The following is a 26,812-nucleotide window of genomic DNA, read 5'->3' on the forward strand; positions in this document are numbered from 1 at the left end:
CTAGGCTGAGCCCTAATAAGAAAAGAAATGAAAATGTGAGAAAATAAAAATAGTATGTATGTTTAGTAACCAAGAGAAGAAAAAAATTCAAAAAAAATTGAATTTTAGGAAAGAGAAAGACACATAGGGCCCGTTTTAACGTTTCTGTCGTTTCTATTTCAAGAAACGGTAGAAACATAAATTTCCGTTTCTAGAAACAGAAATGGAATTGAAGGTGTTTGATAAGTCATGTTTTTAGAAGTCGATGGTAACCAGTGAAAGAATTGCCACAGGTCGTTCTCAGAAATGGCAAAACAAGTTCAACTTGTTTCGCCTGGGTCGTTTTTTGAACCATAAATAAGTAAAAATTTTTATTTCTATTTTTAAAAATAAGTGAAACGAAACAGTTTTATCAAACGCTTTTTGCTCCGTTTCTGCTGTTTCTGGAAACAGAAACGACATAAACGCGTTTCTTGAAACATTATCAAATGGGCCCATAGGAAATCATTGTGTAATCATTCATTTTTTTGTCTAATTATGTTTTCATATTTTCACATGTTTTCTTGTGTTTTTTGTAAGAATTTTTTTTTTTTTTGGAGCAAAAGAAATTTTCACAATTCTCAAGAGGAATTTTGAATTTCAAAATTTTAATTTTCTCTTGGTTGAAGACATACCAAGTGCAAAGAAAAATTGTTAACCCAAAGAAAAAGTACAAAAAATGTACATTTTTCTTTTCTTTTTCTTTTCTTCTCCTGGCTACCAAACATAACCTGGTCCTGGCAATTTGGGCTGGGTAGGCATTCTTGGCACCGTTTTGACAATGTTCCGTTTCTGCCGTTTCTGCAATTTTTTTGTTCCCAGAAACGGAAAAACAATCTAAAAAGTGTTTGATAAAGTTGTTCCGTTTCACCTGTTTCTAGAAACATAAATCAAAATTTATGCCTATTTATAATTCTAGAAACGACTTTGATGAAACAAGTCCAACTTGTTTCGTCGTTTTTAGAAACGAATTTGAGAGAAAAAAATGTTGTGCCAAATAAATCTCTCAACTATTTAAACCTAAAAAGAAGCAACCAAACTCTCTCTCCATTTTGGGCATCCGATGATACTATTGGGTTTTTTAAGACCCGTTTGATAACGTTTCTGCCGTTTCTGTTTCAAGAAACTGTAGAAACATAAATTTCATTTTTTAGAAACAGAAATAGAATTGAAGGTGTTTGATAAGTCATGTTTATGAAAGTTGATAGTAACAAGCGAAAGAATGGCCACGAGTTGTTTTCAAAAACGGTAAAATTTTAATTTCAATTTCTAAAAACAAGTGAAACGAAACAGTTTTATCAAACGTTTTTTGTTCTGTTCCTAGACACATAAATATGTTTTTAAAAACGTTATCAAATGGACCTTTAGTAATATTATGTCTGTAAAAAACGTTTCAAGAAATAAATTTATCAAACATTAAAAGATTTTTTTTTTCTAAAAGTGTGAAAAATCGTATTACACAAAAATAGTGAAAACGTTATCAAATAGTGCCCTCCTCTTTTGTTGGGACTTTTAGGCCCGTTTGTATGCCAGATACAAAGGGGGAAAAATGTAACGATGTTGACCCCACATGTAGAAGGTAAAATTGTGTGCCACACTTGTTTGTCAATTTCAACCCCTCTCCTCCCCATAGGCAACTTGACGAAGAGGACACCCGGACACAAACTCCACAGACCCGCTGCTGCAACACTCTTCCGCTCGAATTCAGATTATGGCTTCGATGAAAGAACAGTAGATTGTGAAGGCGGGGATCAATTTGGAAGGAAAAAATCAAAGAGCAGAAGGTTGTGAAGCGAAAAATCGAATCGAAAGAATCAAACGGCGAAGACAGCAACAAGGTTTTTGGATTCGATTTTTATTCATTATTGCTGCTATTGAATTTTTCTTGTAGAAATTTGATACTATTATACGGAAAATTTCCACTGTGATCCTTAGATTAGAGGAAAACGTGGATTGGGCTGTTTTTAGATTAAACTCTTTATCTTCCCAAAATGTTTTGAGCATCATCGATGAAAATTCTGTATCTCCTCAAGTTTCTTTATGTTTCAATCTTCTTGAGAAACTGTCCTTTAATGGATAAGAAAAACTGGATCTTCTCAAATTACACAGTGATCATCAGTCTTTCTTAGAATTGTGTTAGTGCGCATCTTCATCTTCCGCGCTCGATGAGAAGGAATTGAGCAGCATCGCAGCATCATCGTCACCAGAGTGACGAGAAATCTCACGACAGGTGAATCCAGAAGTGGAGGCTTCGCTATTTCAGGAAGACTGATAAAGAACAAAACTCTTCCTCATCGACTGAGGTATACAGCGAGCGAGAGAGAGGGGGCGCTAAGGTTTCGTCCAGAAAAACTATTGAGTCATATTGTTTTCCCTTCCTTCCCCGCAAAGTTTTAGGTGGGACTCTGTTGAGTGGTGGGGTGGGAGAAATATAGTCCCACCCCAAACCAAACAAGAACCTCTTTTGGTATTTTATGGAGAAGTGGACAATTCTCCCACCCCATAAACCCCTCTAAACAAACGGGGCACTAATTTTTTCATTTCAGTAGAGACTCGGTAGACACTGGATCAGCTAGCATCTGAGAAACTTTCAATTATGAGACAAATGCCAGGCTTTGTGTGTGATGCATCAAGCACAGTGTTGAAGACTTTTCTTTAGAATTCTGAGATCAGATTTGGCATTCTATGTGATCTCGAAGTGTGTGTGTGTGTGTGCTCCTGTGAATCCTGAGATCATAGTGAATATTGTATGTGAAGGGAATGAAGCTGTTTGTTCCATTGATTTTGTAACTTTTTTTTTTTTTTTTACAGTATGGGTATGTGGATGATGTGTGGTCTTTGTGTTCAAATACCCTGAAGAGAAAAAAATTAGCTAGGTCGTATCAATAAAAGAACCTGGGAGATGAATGGAAACAAAGACAAGAAAGATCTATGTAAAAAACCAACAGAGTTTGACGTACAAAATCTGTGACCCAGTAATCTATTTAATCCCATCAGTCTGCAGTCATGTTTAACTGGGCGGGTCTATGCTGCTTAACTAGGCTGTGTCTCGCTCACAGTCACTCACCATATATTTTGTTCATGTGGTAAGTTAAAAGATAAATAGAGTTTGCCATGTTACTGAGGTATGGAGGCTACTGAGACAGTTTCAGCACTTAGACTATAAAAAGTAATGTAACAAAAGCGACTCAAAGGACACCCTGTCGACCATCCTTGCCGCACTGACACATTTTTGGCAAACCAGAAAATTAGTCTTTGATTTTTTATTTTATTTTTTGGTTTGATGAAGCATAGTTATCAAGGCGTTGCCAGGCATCCAGGCGGCTCAGCCTGGACTGGCGCCTTGGTTGGTGTCGCCTTTGATTTTTTACCATTCTCCATTGCCTTAGTTTGCCTTACGCCTTGATAACCTTGTGATGAAGAATTGGCCTTTGAATTAAGGTGCCATCTACTATAGTTCAATAAATTTTAAAAGTTTGTCCATGATTCCAGTCAGTAAGTCTTGGAATTTTTTTTGGCTAATACTCTGGTGTTGATATTCTCATGGAATTACTGATCTATTATAACTGCCACATTATTCATTCTTGTTTTTCTTTTTTATTTTTTTGGTAAGAACATTATTCATTCTTGTTGAGAGCTTTGTTCTGAACATCTGATCTACTGATCTGGGACATTAATGTGTCTTGAAGTTGATATTTTATTTGTGTTTGTAATTGTAGGTATTTAATGTGTCACAAGGATTCAATTTAAGATTTGATACTAAAGTCATGGTGAGTTCTTATTAAGATTAGTAAAATCATCATAAAATCAGTGGCAGATGCAGGTCAAGTGGGATTGTGCCCCCATGCAATATATGAGTGGCATTATGTTCCATATAACAGGTCAAGTGGGGCCAAATTTTATTGATAGATAGGCCCTGCCCTCCCCTACTTACATGCACAGTTTGAGACCAATCTGACTCTTTCATATGTAAAAAAAGAGCACAGAAATTGGTGGGAAAGTATAATAAGCAGTTCTTATCCTTTGAAAAGGGGAACTGTGCAATACAAGTGGGCTGTATGATTGAATTAGTGCCCCAAATTTTTCACATGATGCCCTCTTTACATGCCATGGGGGCAAAATAGGGGTGCTGGAACTGCATCCTACATCTGTACTGCCAGACCTGTATTCTTTTGTCGTTATAAAATCACCGTTTTTGTATTCTGACCAGAATAGTGAAAGTTTCTTGGATGGGAGTTATGTTATAATGTTATGATATACTTAATTTTTTATTTCAGAATTTTCTTGTTGGAGCCTTCAAGCCACCATGTAATATTTCTATCACATTTGCTGATGGAAGAACTCGCAAGCAGGTGCTGTTTAACATCATCCTTAGCAGCATTTTCATCTTCTGCTTTAAGGAAGCTTTTGTGGTCTTTTGAAGATAATATGATTCCGTACTTGATGAAAACATGAATCACTCATTATGTATCTGCAATCTAAATTTTTTTTTTTATATATTTATGACAAGTGATTCATTAAACATTTTAGGTTGTAGAGTAGAATTCCGGAATTCCTGGCTTTAATTCTGCCGATTACATGTATGGATTGGAGAGAGTACTGAAGGAAGGGAGAGTTCTTGGTGACATTATGTCCGTATTTGTAAAACCTTGTGGATCATGAATGGGACTTTGGAGAGATTAAATTTTCTCTACTGTTTGGATTTTCTAGTCTTTTTTTTTTTTCTCCTCAAACAAAATTGCCGCAAGTGTTGTAAAACCCCACATCACAAAATAAAATAATTTCTCAAAATGTCAAAATTACCATTTCGACCTCTTACATACAGTAAGTAAAGAAGTATAACCATTCTTATTCCTAAGCGAGATGACCTAGAAACCTCTTTTTTTTATATATAAATAACAACATTTTTTATTGATAAAAACGATCATTGAAGTACATAGCGATGCAAATGCATAAAAGTACAACAACAACACAACCAGCCCTCTGCGGACTTAACGCAATACACATAAAAGTAACCCTGATCAGAAAATCAGCCAAAGAACCCCAACCAAACCAAAGGACAACTATCACAGTCCAATCACGGCGGAATAGAATTCCCAAAACAAATGCGAGGTCTAACAATACCTTGTTTAACTCATCTGCAACCTCATTACTACTTCTAGGTTGCCGTGAGAATTGTATATTGATTTGAGTAGTTAGCTGACGGATAGGCCTTATTAAGTGTGCATAATGCCAAGGTTCAATCCACTCATCTGTCATCCATTTCATAACATTTGAAGAATCCCCTTCTAGTATAGCTTGGGACCACCTTTGCCTACTAGTAGATCTATCCAGTCTTAGAGCCATCAACTCCAACCTAGTTGAGTCTCCTTCCCTATGGGCCTTGAGAATACATCAACCACACTTCCATCCAATAGTCTAACCACTCCCCCTATTCTTGAAGGTCCAAGTTTCACTAGAGAACAAAAAAGGGCATACCCAGTGCACGAGGGTCCTGCCATTGCGGGGTCTGGGGAGGGTCATAATGTACATAGCCTTTCGTGACTTGAACCTGCGACCACTAGGTCGCAATGTAGCAACCTTACTGCTGTGCTGAAGTCTGCCCTTTCTGGGATTCCCTAGAGAACAACCATTCATATAGCTTGGGACTCCATCAAGAGGGGGCTGGCAATGAATTATTGATGCAGATCAAAGCTTGAAGAAGAGGACAAAGTAAGTCAGAAAATAATGTTCATATGAACAGTAATTTGGGTCCATATCTCTTATTTGAATTTCCTATTTAGTTTAGTTTAGTTAGTTTCCTTTTTGGTTACCTTCTAATTTGTAAGCTTCACTCCTTTAAGAGGAGCTGCTGTAATCAATTTTAAGTTAATGAAGATTTGTTTATGAAAAGATGGCTGATGCTGTTTTGCTGTGAGATGCAGTTGGGTGAGAGGCCCTAGATGAGATGCCTAAACCTGAGGGGTGAGATGCCCAAAACCTATCCCTTGTTCTTCCCCCTTCTCAACCCTTCTTTTCTTCTTTCTTATTTTCTGTTGCCTCCCACAGCAGTTGCATCCCGCAACTGGTCTGGTCTGGTTTTGGAGCCTTGTTCCTGCTATCTACATCATACGTTCCTTTATCTGTTATTGAAAAAAATCATAGGTGGAGAAAAAAAAATTAGCGCCTTCAGTGGTTGGCTCGAAGTGTATCACATAAGCATCCTACTAAATTAAAGTTTTAGTTCACCTTCAAGCATAGTCCTGACTCATGGATTCTCCCCCCCCCCCCCCCTTTTCCCCAAGAGAATTAGGAGCATATATACTGGTGGATTGTTGTCTTCTCAGGACTTAGAGGGGTTGTATAAGAACTGTGCATGAATGGAGAACCACCTTTGAAATTTTAGAAGTGTCAGGACTATTGTTTTGTATTTTTCAGAGTCAGTGATATATTGGGCCATTTTTGTCCTCATTGGCATTTTTTTTATAAAATCAACAAGGGTCCTGAAGGCTGGTAATGTTCACAAGGGTTGTGGACTTTGTATGGTTCATCTTTGACAGTTTAGTTGGGTGGGTTCATGATGCAGATTGAATGGATCAATCTGCAAATTATGGCTAGATTTGGATCAAATCTGATCTCAAGTCTAATGGTCAGATTTTAAGAAGTTAACTACCAGACTTCACCTCCTATTTTCCCAGGATAAAATAAGAAATACAAAGATACAATTATTTGAATTTGACGAGGAGGAATGGAGGAGAGAAGAGGTCATGATGGATATTAAAAAGCAGAGAGGACGGGTGTCATTGAAAATTCCATCATGAGTAACAATCACTTGGGAACTTGCTTATTGGAACTTTTCATGGTCTATCTGGGTCAGATTCACATTTGCCTTCTGGGAGTTCCCTTAGGAGATGTTTCTTACTAGTGAGAGCTGGGACAAAAGAATTTAGCCTTACATCAAATGGATTGTTCACTTTAAATCTCTTTTTAAGGCGTTGTGGTCTCTATATTACTATTAGAGGATCCAGGTCATCCTTGAAGGTGCATTTCCTTTTATGGATATTTGGAACCCTCCATCAAATTGCAAAGCCTTGGGATGGGAGTTAGCTACAAAGGGTTCTTACTGCTGATCTGTGTCTGTAGTGACTGGAGAGGCTTGGGAGGAGTCTCTTTCTCTATGTTTGCCTTTTATGGAAGGCGGCTCAGTCTGTCAATCATCTGTTCCTATCTTTTACCTTTGTGGAAGACATTTGGAGCCACTTCCTTAAGGGGTTTAAGGTGGACTTGGTATTCCCAAACCATAAAGGATATGGTGGCTTTGATGTGGTACTGGTGTTGGCTCCTTTCTCACCGAGATGTTTATTCTTGTGAAGATCTTGCTGCTGGTTATTTGCCAGTGCATTGTTATTCAGTGCTTTAGTTTAAAGGTGGCACATTGGGCTTCTGCAGCTGCCATCTTTGCAGACATACTTTTCAATTTGCTCTACAGGGATTGGTTCCAGGCCATATGTCCCTCCCCTTGCTGTTCTACTCACAGATAGCTACCATCCAGCACCTGCTGGGGTTTCCCATTGTGGTCATTTGCTGGAATCGGTCAAATTGATGGGAGAACACAAGATGTGCTGCTGCTGTGGTCTCTTGTTGAGGTCATGAAGTAATATAGTTTGAACACTGGCTTTTCATGTCTCCCTCATGGGTTTGCAACTTGTAGAGATAGACCTTTCTGTTCTACATCAGAGTGCCTCCTGTATTGGAAGGATAGAGCACTAAAACAGAAGGGGCGGCTTATTTTTATGTCTTGATATTAAATCTCTATTTAAACAGATTGTTATATAAAAAAAAAAAAAAATTCTTATTTCAATTGATGCTGCATTATTGGCCACAGTCCTATCTTTTTTATTAGCTTTAGTATAAATAAGCATGGACAATAATGGTGTTTGCCCCGACATGTTAATCAATATCTGCCCCCTCATCTATTATTTTATATTTTTCACAGGTTCCATTAAAGAAGGAAAATAGTCAAACCGTAATGGTTCCCCTTTTCCAGAGCCAAGAGAACATTGTTGGGGAGGTATTATGACTTTTAATCAATGTTCTCTTTTTATGGTATTGCTGGTATTTGGAAATTTTAATTTAATGTCCAGGATAACAACTGTAATGCCAAGGAACGATGATTGTTATGTGATATCATTTTCAGGTTTCTCTAGAACCGATTCAAGGGAAGAAGGTTGAACACAATGGTGTGAAGATTGAACTCCTTGGTCAGATAGGTGTGCGTTCTTTTCTTCAAGTTTTCTTATTCTAGGTGTAGTTTGTTTGTTGATTCTGAACTTCAAAGTGGTATTTGAATATAAGGTCTTTGAAGATAAGTTGAAGGGTGTGAAGAGGGAAATATCGCTATGACATAAAGGGGATTAAGACAATAGGGAGGGGTTATTAATGGAAAATACAATATAAATGCTTTAAAATCCAACTATAAAGCTTTCTTCAACCTTGGAACCAAAGGAATAACTACAGTACATGGAATCTGTCTCAAACAGCTCTGAAACTCCATAGCTGTTGTCGCCTAGGCCTGCTGGATCAGTCCCAACCTGTACAGTTCTAGAAATCATTTGGTAGTTGGATTACAGATTTCTGAAACTTGGAGTCAGTGGTAGTTGCAGGTTCTGATTGGTTTCAGGGGTGGGATTGCTCAACAAAGGTGGAGTTAGGGAAAGAAACTTTAAGGTTTAATTTGTTTTATAGTAGTGATTTAAACCCCCACAGTAGATACGGAGAGAAGACTGACTGAGGGATTTCAGACTTTCTCCTGTTGACCCAATTCAATGTTTTTTTTTTTTGGATGGACAAATAAATTCATTACCAAAGGAGAGAAAGAATAAACAAGGAAGGAAAAAAGGGGGGGGGGAGAGAAAACTAGGCCGGGGCCTTACAAGAAAGGCTAGCCGGCCAATAGGAGAAGCCTACAAAAAGGGTTCCATATGGAACAACGGCAAACAAAACAAAAGGGGATATCTCACAGCACCTTCTAATTCTGGGCAGAACTGAGAGTGGGTTTGTTTCTAATACGTGTAGGACTTGGACAGATTTGTAATACCTTGGATGCTTGCAAGAAGAAGAGCCTCTTGGGCTTCACACTGTGAAGAGTCACCGGGTCATACTCCAGTCCATCCACTTCAATCAAACACAAAACAAGTTCTCAGCAAGAGAAGTAGCAGCAGTAGTAAGTTTTTTCTGTAAATCGTTGGAGCTTTAGGAGCCTCCTCTTTATTTATAATGACTAATTGGGGGAGGGTAATGCAGGAGTATATTACAAGTAACTAACTCTGCAGTTTATAACCCCAAACAATACAAATAGGAGCAAGAAACAAAGAAATAATACCATCAAATAAACCCCCAAGGATACAATATCCATATAGGAGCAAAACGAGCCCAAAACCCAACCTGATAGGAGAGAGAAAGACCTTCTATACAGCTGGAGAGAGAAAGGTGCGGCCAGGTCTGTGGGAGTCCGATTGAGCTGAACTTTTGGGTGTAGATAGTCCTTAAGGAGGGTAAAAAACCCCCAAATATGAAGGGCTTCTGACGGCTGGTTATGGAGTTATGCGCTTTCTTGATTTTCAGACCTAGGAGAGAATGTGAAGAATTCTGCAGGAACAACAACTTGCCTTCTTCAGATAACCTTCAAGAGAGGATCGATTGATCTTCTTAGAGTATAGACCCAGTCCTCCAAAGGATCTGCAGATCAGATCTCAAACTTGGGCAGCAATGAGGGTCGATTGGCTTCAAGAACAAGAACTCTTTGGCTGGCTGATTCTGATTTTGTATGCTTTAAGAGGTCTGAACTTCTAATAACAATAAACAGAAAATAAAAATAGAAAAAGAAGAATTGATGGAGGTTAAGAAGGGTGAAAGAGAATAAAGGAAATGGGCATTTCACCCCTCAGGTTTTGGGTATCACACCCCTTAAAGGTTTAGGCATCTCACCTCTCAATAACAGTTTTTTTAGCTAAAGAGTAATCACTCAATAATTCATTCATTCAAATCTATAATTATAATCACATAGGCTTCTCTATTTATAGAGGGCAGAATAGCAATCAAACTACTACTAGGAGGTAGTTTCCCAATAGGACTAGACACTCCTACTACAAGTAGGAGCTAGTTTCCCAATAGGACTAGACACTCCTACTACAACTAGGAATTCAAAATAGGACCAGGACTTAACTTTATGACTCCAACATGGAGTAGGACTAACTAATTAATATTCCATATAGGACTTTACAACCGACCACTGGCCTAATGGGCCTTTATTGAATTAAATAGCAACTAACTAAACTAATGAATTAAATCCTGTTTTTCTACCTTCTACCCATATTTTAGGCCCATTAAAGTGGCCCATTTCAAAGAAAACCCATGGGATCAAAGGCCCAACACATACATAACACAACCCAAGGCTTATTTGCAATAAAATAAGCCCAAGTGACTTATCTACATCAGGGGGATTACATAGTAACAGGTTCCCTAAAAGGAAACCACAAATAAACTCGTAAACAGTACTTTCTAAAGCTGAAAATAGAAACTAAGCAAAAGGAAACTTGTTAGCTCTTAAAAAAACAACTAACTTAACTTGTAAGACAAATTATGACTTAAATTAGACCATCTGGATAATCAAAACTGAACCAATTAATAAACCAAACCAACATAATAAAATAACTCCCCATACAAAAATCGTGGGCTGCCTGTAGAACCCCTACCCGACAGCCCTCTTCTTCCTTTGATATGTTTTCATTGCTGCATCAGTTGTCCAAGACTAAACAGCTGTCCATATTCCATAAATATTTCCTTCTGTTCATGTTCATTTGAACAGTGACTCGTGGTACTATTCATGTGAACAGTTTTTTTTTTTTTTGAATATTCTGGTCCTCCATGCTTTGATCTACATCAGCATCAAGGATGCACAAATAATTTTGGGGGAATGACCAGCCAGAATGCATGGTGTTTAATATATCCCAGATGGTGTCAAAAGCGTTTCTGCTGTTCTGTGAAATACTGGTGAGAACCCTAAAAGGTTTTGGTGTACATGGAATTATTTTGCAAACTCACATCAATATTATAGAGTATGCTAACATGGTCAAGTTGATACACTTAAAAGTTAATTATGCCATCAGCAAGAACCATTTGAATTTTTGGAACAACTTAAACTGAAAATATTTGTTATGATAGAAAAAGTATATGGCAGGGTTCTAGTGGAAGAGAAAACAGCTAAGAGTGAAGTTCAGAGAGGAAAGGGAAGGCCCTTGCCTGAGATTGTGCCAAAGCCTCTACAGTTATGTTTGGAAATCAGAATAGTATACAGTGTTATAAAGAGGAGGATCCTTTTAAGGAATTTTATTTGTTTTTGGGTGTGCGGTTGAGGGATACTTGGTGGAAACAATCAAGGATGGGACTTAAGGAGGACATAGGATGAAAATATAACTGAAGAATGAGTGCGGAACCAATAGTTGCAGAGAAGAGAGGATTAAATGGTCGATGTTAGTGTTGATGTAGATCATGCTAATAGGGATGTAGTTGTGGAGAGTGGTAGTGTCGTGGTGAGAAGGGATAAGAGGATGGTGTTTTAAGAATTGCAGTCTTTGTGAGAGAACGGAGAGATGCTTTATTCATGATCAGTGGCTCAATTGGAATGGAAGGACCAGGAAGAGCAGTCCTGCTGAAATCTTCCTTATCTGCCTGGGTGTTTGGGAAGCAGATAATGGGAAGGTTTTATAGGTGTCTTAGTTGTTCATTGCACAATAGTTGTAGGAATTTTGATTTCCTAACTTTTTGAGTGAAAACTAGGATGAGTCAGTGGACATGTTTGGTTATTGAATATAAAAGAGGGAGAAATTTTATCATTTTTTCTTGGATTTTGATTTTATATCTTTATTTCATTATGATTATGTTGTGAGATATCACCAAAATTTCTCTTTTTGCAGAGCTATATTTTGACCGAGGCAACTTTTATGACTTCACATCCCTTGGTGAGTATCTTGACAGAGATATCTTAGTGCGCCCTTGTGAAACAATACATTCAATTTACTTGTATTTGTTTTTTGATGCAATTATGTCGAGTAGTGGAAAATAGGAGTTTTTTTAGTTTGTTGGGCTATTTTTGTAAGTTTATAATTAGTATTTTAATTCTGTTGAAAAACTGTGAAGTTGAGTTTGTGTCAAACTCTTCTTCCTCTTTTGAGTGCAAATAGGACTTTGTTTTCTTTCCCTTGTATGTGTAAGCACTGATGGAGATGGGAGATTGGAATTGAAAGAATCTGTTTGAGTTTATGCTGGCTGCTGTGAGAGTTGGAGTTTGGTTCGACTGCTACTCTTCTTTTCCTCCCCTTTTCGATCCAGATCTGAGTTCAGGTTTTCCAATGTGTGATCTCTCCTTACTCCTCCCATATCCTCTTTCTTCTTCCAGTACTTTCCCGGTTTATTGTTGGTTTTCCAATCACATTATACTGGTTACCCCTGTTAGTGGTACTGCTGGCCTGAGAAGAAAGAGCAACAGGTCCTTTGTCCCATTCCAGTTTGATCTGAAACTTGTTTTGCAAGTCCTCTAACCAGAGTCAGCTCTAGCCATAGATTCTGGTGATGAATTATCAAATTGCGGGTGACTTCTGAGCCTGATCACTGATCTTTTACAATACTATCCATCCAATCTTACTTGCTGAATGTATTATTTGTCATTATTTAAATACTTGGTTTATAGGTTTGTTATCGACTATTCCTAAGAGGTGTGGGAGTAGGGAATTTTGTCCTGAAATTTCAGGTTGTTTGGGTTTAAACTGAGGGAGCTTCATTACCTGAAACCAAGTTTGGTTCCGCTGGTTATGTTGGAATCGTGAGGTAGGGGATGACGTACTCCCTTAAATTGCAACTAAGGACTATGTCATCATAAAATACACATTAACCCCTCCTTTTCTGAATGTTGCTTTGTCCTATTACTGCCTTCCTTTAACATCCTGTTTAACCCCATTCATCCCTAAAATTCAAATTTCATCCATCTCTTTAATTTTAATTACTTTAATGTCCCTGATCCTTTTTTCTTGCCCATAGTGGTCCTAAACTGTCCAAAAGTTTTCAAAATTGCAACTATTTATGTAATTGAATTTTCTTATTTTAGTGGGCCCATAGTGACCCAAAAGCAGAGTTTTGGAACCCTGGGGTTGCATTCTTTTATTTGCATTCTATTTTTAGTTCTTTGATGTTGTTATTAACTTATTATCATTTTTAATGTCTTGCTTTGGTTTGTATACATGGTTGAATATGGTGAGTAAGGCATCCTGTGGTTATAATCATTTACCCAGTGATGGTCCCCCCTTTTTTTAAGCCATGTGGACAGTTGGTTTTGGCCAAGTGACCATTGGATAAGTTGCACACCTGATGGATTAGCCATTTATCAAATTTTAGACTTGAATTGAATGAAGTAACAACTGATGGAGCACCCAAGCTAATATAGATGATTGTTCTCTAGGGAAACCTGGACCTTCAGGTATAGGGGGAGTAGTTAGACTATCAGATGGAGGCGTGGTTGATGAATTCTCAAGGCCTATAGGGAAAGAAGACTCAACTAGATTGGAGGTTATGTCTCGTAAGAGTAGACTGGTATAGATCTATTATTGGGCAAAGGTGGTCTCAAGCTATAGTAGAAAGGGATTCTTCAAATGTTATGTAATGGATGGAAGATGAGTGGAGTGAACCTTGAGATTATGCTCATTTAATAAGCCCTATTCATCAGCTAACTACTCAGATCAGTATACAATTCTCCTGGCAGCCTAGAAGGGCTAATGAGGTTGCAGATGAGTAAGCTAAGCAAGGGATTGTTAGACCTCGGATTTGTTTTGGTAATTCTATTCCATTTTGAGTGGTCTGTGAGAGTTCTCCTTTGGATTGGTGGGGGGTTCTTTGGCTGATTCTCTGATCAGGGTTACTTTCATGTGTATTGGGTTGGTCCTTGTATAGAGGGCTGATTGTGTTGTTACTTCTATGTATTTGTATCACTATCAAGGTTCGAAATTTCATTTCGTTTCGTTTCGTTTCGTTTCGGTGTTTCAGTGGGTTCAGAAACTAAAGTTTTGTTTCGTTTCGGCGAAATTTCGGCCGAAATGGTGTATTTTTTTTTTTTCGGTTGACTGTTTTGGTGGTCAAACAGCTATATTTTGACCTGAAACTTGGTGGGTAACTTATTTTAAGATTAATAAACATGTTTAGAACATAAAAATGCAAAAATATTAGGACATGACATTGTTTTAGAGTTGCACCTTTGTTTGGCAGTAATCGTCGAACTGTTCTGAAAATTTTACCTAGTTTTGGAGAAAGAACTTTACCTTTCCTAAGCTTTGAATGTGTAGATCTTGTAGGAGTCCAATGGAAGTCAAAATGTGTGATGATGTGGCTAATTAGAGGCATGTTGGAGTGTTTTTCTTTCAAAATATGCAAATGGAACTGAAACCACCGAGACAGTCGAAATTTCAACCGAAATACCGAAATACCGAAATACCGAAATACCAAAATTTTGACCGAGATATGGTATTTATAACACATGGAATGTACCGAGATAGGCGAGATACCGAAACGATACCGAAATTTCGATCGAAATTTTCTGCAAATGTTATTTAGGGCCTTATTTCATTTCGGCAGAAAAAAAAAAAAAAAAAAAAACATTGAAATTCCAAAATTTCAATTTCGAACCATGATTCACCATACCATATGATCTTTTGTAACTAGGCTCACACTCCTAATCACCCTCGACTGAATGAAGTAAATAGATTCAAGTCAGTCCAGATAATAAATACCTAATCTTACTCAAACTAATTCGCATATAAGAAATCTTGGAGGATGCCCCTGCATCACCAAGCAAGACATAAGCATGGATAAGATCTAGTTAATATTTTAAAAAAATGTGGTAGTAAAACAACTGAATATTATGCATGCAGAAAATTTCTTTTGTTTCACCCCAGATAAGAATTATGTCCCTGGCCTCCTTGGAATCAGGCTATGATTGGTGACCCGATCTGCAGAAGGGGTGGGTTAAACTTGTTACTTCTCTTTTCTGAGAAATTCTATTGACCTGCTTGTAGTCTTGTAGAATTGAGCAGTTTGTTAACAGGTTTAACCATGACCTGGTCATCAAGTTCTTCAGTACGTTGAGGACTGACAGGTTCCAGAGCACTGCAACTGGGAAAATGTTGTTCTGCTTGCATGCCTCCTATTTTGATTCTACAACTTAAGTTATTTGGAGGGAAAAAAAAAAGAAAAGAAACTGCTAATCAGCATTCTTTTCAGAGGCTTCCCTCCCTTTTTTTTTCTTGGAGGAGGGGGGGGTATAGGGACCTAGGCTCTGTACTGTAACGATTCTGTTTTTTTAACATGATTTTGGGGCTAGCACACTTTTTTACATTTCTATTTTTTTGGAGTGATTCTGCATCTTAAATGTTGTATGGTAATCGCAAAAAAAAATTCATTTTGTAACCTGAAAGAAACAGAAACATGTATGGTTCGTACTTAATAGAATCGTTTCTGTTAGAAACCAATATTTACATAAAGTGTCATCTTCACCATGGGTGTCAAAGTTGTGATTTTTAAATAAAATCTAAGGATAGTCAATGGTTTTTTTAATAAATTCTAAGTTATGAAAATCATTATTACCCAAATAACTTAAGTTGAATGAGACAAATAAGAATATCTCCATATCAACAATATGGTGTTCACTTCAAATATGAAATAGGGGGTTCTTAAGAGAGTTACTGAAGTGACTGAAAGATTGAGCCCCAATTAGAAGGTTCTTCAAAGAAAGTCAAGACAAAGAAGAAAAAGAAGAAGTAGAAGAAATAAAGTATAGAGATGTCATTATGAAACATATTAAGATGAATAACACAACTCACTGTTTGAGGTAAGAGATGCTAGATAATATTGACAAAAGGAATTGTTTTGAAAGAAAATAAGTCTCGCCAAAAATATTGAACTACCGGTAAGTCTCGCCAAAAATCTACATGATTCCATCTCCCAAATCCCTGCTTTCTTTCTTTCTGATTTCTTCTTCTCTAGCTTCCTAATTCTCTAAAACCCAACTCGCGGAGCGATGGGTTTCCCATGGTTTAGAACCCAATTTATATAGAAACAAGAGGAGACATGAGGAATCTCATACATACAACTCTGGTATGATTTTAGATCTAAACGATATGGTCGCCGATGTTTGCTCTATGTCTTCTGCCTTCCAGTACCCATTTTCGTTTCTTATCATAACTTATTTGTTCTTAGCTCAACAAGATATAAATGATGAGTGAGTGAAACATTAAATACTACAGGCACTGGATGGGTTTAACATTTTGACGAGCTTGTCTCCTATGTAAGAGAAGGCCACCACATATTAGCTATGTGTTGGCAGATCTCAGACTAAAAATGGGTCTGCAAAACTGAGCTCCAAAACTTCAACCTCACTAAGAGGGGTAAATGTACATGAATAACTTTATTAATGTATACAAATTAGAAAGAAGAAACATGAAATGAAGTTCTATGAGGTCTTATGACTCCTTTGCCTCCTATACAAAAGGTCCCATTGATGTGTTAAATGGAATAGTGTATTACCCCATTGATGGTGGAAAACATTGTGGGGACAAACAATTTCCTGGGTTGACCTCACATAAATATGATAACAGCAATTTGTTATGCCGAACAAACCTCTTTCTAGATAACAAAGAGTTTATAACATCGTGATAAGATGAGGACACCATCAAATTTGATTGAATTAAAGCATCTTGAGATTATAATTGTCTCCTTAGTATATCTGATCCATACACGTCCTGACTCTCCCTTCTGTTTATTGATTTTCTATTGACTGCTGCACATAACACACATGGTTGGGGTTCGAATCTGAAGAGGGCTGTTTCAATTATTAAGTATGCGCTGGTGAACCATCTGTAGAGGAGACAAGGTACTACTCAGGAGTCTCACTCACACCTGACCACCTCCAGGGCTTCTGCTCCTCTATTTCTGACTTACGCTCATCTCAGAGAAGCAGAGGAGATATCAAGATAAGCAGAACTGCGGCAGAGAGAGAGAGAGAGAGAGGATAGGGGGTGTGAAAACGAAAAGGAATCGAAACATTCAGCAGTCATGGAGGTTGATCTCTTCGGATTTCTGCACCTGGTTGCCTTACCTTGTAGCCCACAGAGAGTGAAAAAGCTTATATTTTTTCAGAGATGAAGGCACAGAGGAGGAGGGAGAAGAGATCAAGAAAGAAAGGGAACGAGAGTGAGAGAAAGAGAAAGAGAAAGAGAACGAGAAAGAAAAAGAGAGAGAGTCGTTTACCTTGAAGATGGTAGATCGAAGATGGCAGAGCTGCTCGCCTCTCGCCTCCTTCTTGCCTCGCGTCTCCTTCTCGCCTCTCGCCTCCTGCAACGAAAATGGGGTTAGGGTTATGTTTTGAGGGTAATTTCCCAAATTACCCCTCATAACTTATAAGTGATACCTGTTTCGGCGCCTTTTGCTCAGAATGAATTCTAAAAGTGAAAAGCAAGTATTTTATGCTCCAAAAAATGGATTCAAAAGTCTCATAAGTGTCCGGTTCATTTAAAAAAAACAAGAAATTGAACGGAGCTTTCCATACAGGTTTTACCTTATTTCTGTTTCAAAAAAATAAAAAAACATCAGAACCCATTTTTTAGATCGTTACAGTACAGAGCCCTATTGACCCATCTCTCTTGTTACTTATTGTAACTTATGATTGAATTACGGAGACAAGGTGGAGTGTCATTCAGGTCCGTGAGTGTATTTTTCATTTATTCTTTTTTTTTTTTTCCTTTTTTCTTTTTTGGGTGAATAAATAATTCATTACCAAAAGAAAAAATAGTTAAAAGGGGACCCTAAAGTAGGGGAAAAGAAAGATAATACATGAGAGATTTACAAAGAAGAGCAAAACCTAACCATAAAAGAGAGGTGATGGAGTGCTGCAGTAAGGAAATTGGCAAGCCCCAGGAAACAATAATAAGCATGTTCCTTGGGAATCAACTACACTACGAGAGGAGACCAAAGATAACTTGCTAGAGACCTAAAAAGAAATAGACTTCCAAATCTGCTCATAGGATCTAGATGTAGAGGTCCATTTATTCTTATTAGATTAAAGTTGTATATTTGCTAAAAGCATTATTTAATCACTCAAGATTCAATGAATTTGATAATTCTTAAATTGGCAACAGTTCTGTCCACCATTAAAATCAACTATACTATGAGAGGAGACCAAAGACAACTTGCTAGAGACCTCAAAAGAAATAGACTTCCAAATCTGGTCGTAGGATCTAGATGTAGAGGACCATTTATTCTTGTGAAATTAAAGTTGTATATTTGCTAAAAGCATTATTTAATACTCAAGATTCAGTGAATTTGATAATTCTTAAATTGGCAATAGTTCTGTGCACCATTAAAATTATATGAGTAGCCTTGATAAATGATTTTTTTTTAAAGACTAGTATTCATTTTTTTTTTTTTGGAATAAGTTCAAGATCGATTATGTCACCCCAAATAAGGAGCAGGCGAACGATATCTATTGTCTCTTATACTGTCCAAATCAAATGGATGTATTAACCTTGCAAAACATTAAGGTGCCTTTTAAGTATGACTGACTTTATCAATACTCCTTACCAAATGAAAAAAAAAAAAAAAAAAAAAAGACTTTATCAATACTCAATGGTAAGCTTTTGAGTTCAACATGATGCTTTACAATAATAAATGTGCAAAAAGTCTTATGACCAAGAAAATGTTCCTCATATTTTAGTTGTTGTCTGACCTTAAATGTTGAACATCATTCTCAATAGGACTTATTTGGGTAATGTTAGTTTTCATTTGTTTATTTTACCAATGTCTGAGTGGGCTGTAAATATCTCCTGAAACTTGATATTCTCTTGTGCAGTACGTGAACTTGATGTGCCTGGCGAAATATATGAAAGGAAAAGATATCCTTTTGAATTTTCTACTGTTGAGATGCCGTACGAGTCGTATAATGGGGTGAATGTAAGACTTAGGTAGGACATCTGTCTGAATTATCTAACACTGGCTCTTTCCTCAATGCTATAGTGTATTCTTAAGAATTGCATAAGAAATGTCTTTTTCTAGTGAACCTATATTATTTAATAAAATTCTTGAAATCCTTCTTTGCTTTCCTAAATTCCTTTTAATAATCTAGAGTTGTTAATTCTGTTAACATAAAGCTCCTATAATAATGTCACTGCCACCTTGCCTCATTGTTTTATGGAAGATCTCCTTGCTACCCCCCTGAGGTCGCCTCCATGGCTTCTCCCCTTGCTGGGAGGCTTCCCTCCCCTTCCCCCTCTCCTCTGTCTCCCTCCCTTCCTTTCTCTCTTCCCTTGCCCCCTCCCCCCGCCGGGAAATGGCTGGAACTCTCCCTTCAAACATTCAGTTTCCCTCCCTGCTAACGGACTGCCTCTCCATTTTATCTCTCCTACCTGGGTGGGGGACTTGCTGATTGCCAAGTGTCCCGCCGGTGCCCTTGACTCTGAAGCTGCCTGCTGGTCTAAGTCCCTTATCGGCCACTTCCTGGGGAAGAGACCCCCTTTCCACCTGGTTAAGATGTCCTTGATGAAACAATGGAGACCCGCTGGCACTGTCGAGACTTATCTGATGGACCATAGGTTCTTCCTGTTCAAATTCTCCGATGAGAGTGATAGGGCTCGCTGTCTGGAAGGTGGCCCTTGGTTAATTGGGAGAAAGCCCATTTTCCTTCGCCCCTAGAACCGCCAACTCCTGCTTAATCAAGTAGATTACTCTACTATACCTCTCTAGATCACATTTCTTGGCCTCCCCCTCCATTTTTGGTGCTCTAAAGGCTTCAGTAGAATTGGATCAGTCCTTGGTACGCCCCTTTGCACTGACGCTAGAACTAATCGCAGAGACAGACTTTCATGTGCCAGGATCTGTGTGGAAGTTCCAGCCTCTGTAGCTCTGCCTTCCTCTATCGATGTTCAGGATGGAGACGACCTTCTCTTCCAGCAGCCCATCAGTTACGATTGGCGTCCTCTCCAATGCCTCTATTGCTGCATTTTTGGGCATGATACTTCAGTCTGCCGCCCTATTCCTTTGAGACCGGCTTCTGAGGACGAAAATATAGTCATCCTCCTGGCCTCTCCCATCTTCGAGATCACTCCATCATGACCGATACTTATCGTCGCCCTTTCCAGCCCTCTCTGGCTAGAGGCAGAAGACTCCAAGTGCTGGAATCGACTTCGATCCTCACAATCTGATGCTCCTCAGCACCCAGCGGTCATTGTTGACCCTTTGCCATAGGTCATAACCGCTTCTCGATCCTTGAGTCTGAGATGGAAGATGGTGCAGACCCTATCTACTCGGTTCCTGTCGCTGTCCCCTCGATTGAGAGACTGGCTGATCCTGCAACTGTCGATTGCTCCTCTGCAGCTTCCTCCTTTGATGAAGAAGACTCCTCATTGGATTTGTCCACTGACGACTCCTCATCGGATTTGTCCACTGACGACTCCTCATCCTCTAATGACCCTGACGAGGATCTCCTGTCTTCTGCTCCTTCTGGTGTCATCGCCCATCCCTTAGTGGAAAGTGAATCGAATGGAAAGATCCCCCCTTTTGTTGTATCTACTGCCAAGTGCCCCTAGAGCTGGGCCACGTGTCTGATGACCCCCACTAATCTCTGCCTGACCGTCACTCTCTCTTGGACCCTTCTGCCTCTGGCCCATGTTCGTTTGATGATCTAGGTCCACATCACTTACCTCCTGTTATCCCATTTCTGAGCCCATCACCATCGTCACTCAACATCTCATCCCACTCCACCTCTTTTGATCCCTTTTCTGAGCCCATCACCATTGCCACTCAGAACATCTCATCCCACTCCACCGCTTTTGATCCCATTTCTGAGCCCAACAGCATTGCCACTCAGAACCACTCTTCTCCGCCTATACCCGACTCTGTGACCCTTTCCCACCAGTCCATTTTGAAACCGTCTTCTTCACCAGCTATTCCTGGTCTGAAGAAAGCCCTTGTTACTTCCAAGAAACCCAAACGGCCTCCCTCCTCTAAACCTGCTGCCGTTTCAGCCTCGTTAGCTGTCTTCTCCCCCCAGATCCTACCAGAGGCGAAGGAGGTCCTGTCCCACTGCTATCCCTGCCAGCTCCTTCTCTCCGGAGCTTGAACTGCCTCCTCTCTGAGTTCTTGATGTCCCAAGGCCTGGTGTGGAATCTCAGGGGCCTTAAACAAGCCGCTGTCCGCCTTCTTATTAAAGAAATCAAACCTGCCTTTTATTGTTTGTTGGAAACTCACATTAAAGAGCTCTCTGTCTCTCGTATTATCTCGTCCATTGCCCCTAGTTGGTCTAACATCACTAACCATTCCCACCACCCAAATGGGTGTATCTGCCTCCTTTGGGACCTTGCAAAAGTCTCAGTTTCCCTTATCTCTGCAACCTCTCAGCTTCTTCACTTTTCCATTTCAGACCCAGCTAGTAGTTTCTCCCTCTTGTTCTCACCCATCTATGCCTCCAATGTGGTCCAGGTTGGCTCCCGTCCCTAGGGCATTTGCGGTGACTTTAATGTGGTCCGCTTCTCTCCTGAAAAACAAGGTGGTGGTTATTTGAATCCTTCTAATATGGATGCTTTTAATGACTGCATTTGGGATATTGGAGTTGATGACCTTCGCTGGTCTAGCTTAAAGTTCACCTAGAACAACAAAAGAACTGGATCCTCCAGAATAGCTTATAAGCTGGATAGGATGCTAGTCAATGAAGCCTGGCTCACCTCTTTCCCCTGCTCCCATGCCACTTTTGAGCCTTCATCCACTTCTGATCACAACCTCATTTCCATCTTAATCCATCCCTATCCCTTCTTTGATCCCAAGCCTGTCAAATTTTTTGACATGTGGCCTTCCCACCCTGACTTCCTGTCAGTTGTCCAAACCGCTTGGCTCAAGTCTGTCCAAGCTCATTCTTCCCCTCTTATTGCTTTGACCAGGAAGCTTGGAATACTAACACCTTTGGGAACATCTCCTCTCTTGTTGCCGATTGCAGGAATGGACTCTCTACCATTCAGGTTCAGCTTCAGGCCGACTACTTGAACTCTTCTCTGGCTGTGGAAGAAAAATTGGAATCTGCAAAGCTTTTAAACCTTCTGTCCCAGGAAGAGAGCTTCTTAAGACAAAAGTCTAGAATTACTTGGTTGGAGCTTGGAGACTCAAAACTCATCATACTTTCGTCGCTCTTTGAAGGCTAGAAGCAATTTCGACTCCATCACCAAGCTTATTTCCCCTGATGGTATCCAGGTCTCCAAAGTGGATGAGATAAAAGAGATGCCCGTGAACCACTTCAAGCATCTGTTTAATCCTCTTCTTCCTCTGGCTTCTTGATGGAGGGCCGGTAGGGGTAGGGAAGAAATGCCTGAGAGAGGTCTCAGAGTTGCAGGGGAGAGGGAGAAATCACACTAAGAAGGGGGGTGGAAGGAGAAACACACGCCCGCAGGCTTCACAAATACTCACTCAATTCATATCTTCTTCAATCTGACTTGTCTATTGGTTATAACCAATTTAAAGGAAAATAAAAGACATAAAATAGAAACTCAACTGAAATAAGAAACTATCCTAAATAAGGAAACAAATTGCAAATCGACTCTCTAAATCCTACGTATACCTAACTTGCTAAAATAAAATCAAAGACAATCTTCCTAAATAAAGTAAAATTCTAAAATCCTACTAGGCCCAAAACCAATATGGATTTGGTTCATCTCTCTCTGGATACCCAGATGGGTATGGATTGCCCCATGGGTATGTATCTACATCAATTCCCCTGTGTTGAGAAAAACTTGTCCACGAGTTTTGTAGAACGGAAGAATCAACACCAATCGGTTAGCATCCATCCTGCCTGTATGAAGTCACCATCGAAATCAAGATCGAATGATATGAAATCCACGACGCGAAGTTCATTGGTGAAGTAGTGACTCAGGAAAATAAAATCGTCCGGTTCATTGAAGAGATCAATCGATTTAAAATTTTCCACAAGTGGATTTTCAACTTCCAATGGGGCCATCTCGTCTTCTGCCATGGGTGATTCATCTTCTGGTTCATCTACCTGTTGTTCAACAGCTGAGATCACCTAGTTGAAGGTAGAGTGTGCTATGGATTTGATTTCCATGCAAAGTCATTGAGCCTCATCGAGCTTCACTTGCATCAATTGCATTTATTGACGGATATCCAATAAAAGGTCTAGATCCATCGGTCTCTCTCTCTCTTTTTTTTTTTTTTTGAGGGATGGCAGAATTATAAATATTAAAAGTTCACTTTACCCTTCAAAGGATTTCAGTGTGGGTAAGTGAAGTGTAAAAGGACAATTAGGAATAAGTGAAGAATAAAAAGGGCAAGACTGGAAATTCAGGAAAATATTAGGGGAAAATAAATAAAAGAAGAATCGTGGGTGAGAAGGACTTATCGCGGGAGACCCTTTTCTTTCTTCTTTGTCGGTAGGAGCAGCAACAGAATAGGAGTCGCTAGCGGCTGGAACAGGTTGGTCTCTGTCTCTCTCTCTCTCTCTCGTCTCATCTGCCCTTCTTCCTCTTCTTCTTCTACTGCGTCTTCTTCATTCTTTTTTTTTCCCCTTTGGTTCAATCTTATCTCTCGACTCTCGGCTTCACTTTTTTTTTTTCTTTCTTCTGTTCTTCTGCACTGCTGTTTCCTTTTTTTTTTTCTCGGCTTCTCTTCTCTCTTCTGTTCTTCTTCTTCTTCTTGTTTTCTGTTTCTGTTTCTCTCTACTGCTCTGCTTCTTTTTTTATTTACTTCTCTGGTTCTGTTCCTCCCTCTCGTCTTTTTTCTTCTATTCTTTGTTTGTTGCTTCTTCTTCTCTTCGCCAATTGCTCCTTTTTTTTTTTTTTTTTCTCTTTTTGAGTCCTGCTGGAACCCTCAGTCGAAGGCAACAGAAGGCAGGGGGTTTCAGTAGGGTTGAAGGGATGGGGTGGGTGAGAGGTGGCGGTGATTTTTTTTTTTTGGTTCTCAGTCACGACAGGAACCTAAATTGAGAATGAGAAGTAAGAAAAGAGATGGAGAGGAAGGGATGGGGATCCTTCGGCTTTGATACCACTTGATGGAGGGCCGGTAGGGGTAGGGAAGAAATGCCTGAGAGAGGTCTCAGAGTTGCAGGGCAAAGGGAGAAATCACACTAAGAAAAGGGGGGGGGGGAAGGAGAAACACACGCCCGCAGGCTTCACAAATACTCACTCAATTCATATCTTCTTCGATGTAACTTGTCTATTGGTTACAACCAATTTAAAGGAAAATAAAAGACATAAAATAGAAACTCAACTGAAATAAGAAACTACCCTAAATAAGGAAACAAATTACAAATCGACTCTCTAAATCCTACGTATACCTAACTTGCTAAAATAAAATCAAACACAATCTTCCTAAATAAAGTAAAATTCTAAAATCCTACTAGACCCAAAACTAATATAATCTGGTTCAACTCTCGCTGGATACCCAAATGGGTATGGATCGCCCCATGGCTGCGTATCTACATCACTTCCTCTATCCAAGAAGGTCACTTCAAGAAATTTGTCCTCACCAACATGACCCAAATGCTTTGGTCAATCCCCTTGGATGAGGAAATCACTTCCACTATCCTTTCTTTCAAAGCAAACAAAGCCCCTGGCCTTGATGGATTTAGTATGGGATTCTTCAAATCTACCCGGGATATCATCAAAGAGGATCTTATTAAAGCAGTCAAAAACTTTTTCTACAATCCAAGCCAGATCAAGTGCATCAGTCACACCTTTCTTTGCCTCATCCTCAAGCATGAGGGAGCTATCACTATGAATGACTTTAGGCCAGTTTCTCTCTGCAACCTTATTTACAAGTTTCTTGCCAAGATTCTTGCCAACGGACTCAAGAAAGTGATTGATTTCCCCATCAGTGACAATCAATCAGCATTCATCCCGTGAAGAAGCATAGGAGACAACATTCTTCTTTGTTATGAGATTGTAAAAAGATTTGATAGGAAAGGCCATTCCCCAGTTGCTCTCATGAAGATTGATATCCACAAGGCTTTTGACTCTCTGAGATGGGACTTTATCATATTTGTTCTTAGCAAGATGGGATTCCCTCCCACTCACAAACTGGATTTTTCATTGCATTGCCTCCCCAAAATTCTTAGTTTTGATCAATGGTAGCTCGACTGGATTCTTCTCTCCATTAGTAGGAATTAGACAGGGTTGCTCTCTTTCGCCTCATTTATTTTGCCTTGCTATTGGAAGTTCTCTCCAGAAGTTTGTAAGCTGCCTCTATCAAAATCTTATTACCCCCATCCATAAGTGCAAAGCTTTAAGGCTCACCCTCGCTTTTGCAGATGACTTGATGATATTCTCCAAAGCTAATGACCCCTCTAGTGATTCTATTATGCTTTGCCTGGACCTCTTTGCATCGATGTCTGGTCTTTGCATCAACCCAAGGAAATCTCTCATCTTCATCTCTGGGATTTTGGATGCTGCACAAGTCCTTCTTAGAGAAAACTGGTTTCGATCTGGGGTCTCTTCCCGTCAGGTACTTGGGCACTGGGACTGCCTCTAAATCCAACAAGACTCACGGCTCATCATTATTCTCCCATGTTGGATCTCATCAGAAAACGCCTTCAATTATGGAAAGGCAAGCTTCTTTCCTTTGTTGGGTGTCTTGAGCTCATTAGATCTATCCTCCAAGCCACTCCTACATCTACTGGTTCGGTATCTATGGGTTGCCCAAATCCATCTCTTCAAAATTGGAGTCCATCTTTGCTACCTTCCTTCGGAAATGATGCGAATCCACTAAATTTGTTTGACATTTAAGTTGGGCCGCGATATGTCTTCACAAAAAGGAAGGGGGGTTTGGTTTGAGACGTATCAAGGATGTTAACTGTGCTGGCATCCTAAAATTGATCTGGAAAGTGGTTTCTAAGAAGAAAAGCATCTGGGTGGACTGGATTTACTCTAATATGCTCAAGAATGACACCTTTTGGATTGTTCGCTCTCCCTCAGATTCTTCATGGGTATGGCGTAAGATGATCTCTCTCAGAACCTTGGCTTCTAGAGTTATTTCCTCTCGGATAGGAGATGGATCCTCCATTTATCTATGGCTTGACCCTTGGCACCCTATGAGGATCCTATCTAACGTTCTCAGTGCTTGAAGCATATATAGTTTTGGTCTTCCAAGACTTGCTAAGGTTACTGACATAATATCATTTGGATCTTGGTCCCCCCTACTAGCTCCTCCTCGTAGATGGAAGAAATTTGGAATGTTTTGCCTGTGTTTCCCTCTTCTGGTCACTTGAGGTGTGACACTCTTCTTTGGACCCATTCCCCTTCTGGGATTTTCGATGCAAAGGCTTCTTGGGATTATGTCCGAACTCGAAGCTCCTCCACCCCTTGGCACAAGCTAATCTGGCACAAGCTAATCATATTCCTAGGCAAAGCTTCACGGCCTGGAGAGTCTTCACAAATTTCCTGCCGGCTCAGGCCTTCCTCATTTATTGAAGGACCCCTGTCTCCCCGCTTTGCTATCTTTGTGGATCAGAGCCGGAGGACATTGAGCACCTCTTCTTTGTTTGCCCCGTCTCCTATTCCATTTGGAGTCTAGTCCTCTCCAAGTGCTGGCCTTCTTCAAGAAGAATTCTCCCTTTCCATAGGGAGTGGATCTAGATGGATATGACATTCCATGGAAAGACCATTTGTGACTTTGTGGGCAAGCTCGCCTTTTGTGCAACCATCAATCAGATCTGGATGGAGAGGAATCA

General features: G+C 39.5%; 1 protein-coding gene across 1 annotated transcript in view; it reads left to right on the top strand.

The window, feature by feature from the left end:
• Window positions 1-1,606: 1,606 nt before the first annotated feature.
• The window catches only part of LOC122081844 (vacuolar protein sorting-associated protein 26A-like), a 43,277-nt gene continuing 18,071 nt past the window's right edge, over window positions 1,607-26,812 (top strand). The window contains exons 1-7 of the mRNA XM_042649194.1: window positions 1,607-1,856; window positions 3,738-3,788; window positions 4,296-4,370; window positions 7,994-8,068; window positions 8,195-8,267; window positions 11,973-12,017; window positions 18,944-19,055. Coding sequence (XP_042505128.1) covers window positions 3,786-3,788; window positions 4,296-4,370; window positions 7,994-8,068; window positions 8,195-8,267; window positions 11,973-12,017; window positions 18,944-19,055 — 383 coding nt within the window. The 5' untranslated portion in view covers window positions 1,607-1,856; window positions 3,738-3,785. The remainder of the gene's footprint in view (window positions 1,857-3,737; window positions 3,789-4,295; window positions 4,371-7,993; window positions 8,069-8,194; window positions 8,268-11,972; window positions 12,018-18,943; window positions 19,056-26,812) is intronic.

The sequence above is a fragment of the Macadamia integrifolia genome, chromosome 6 (genome assembly GCF_013358625.1).
Source record: "Macadamia integrifolia cultivar HAES 741 chromosome 6, SCU_Mint_v3, whole genome shotgun sequence".
NCBI lineage: Eukaryota > Viridiplantae > Streptophyta > Magnoliopsida > Proteales > Proteaceae > Macadamia > Macadamia integrifolia.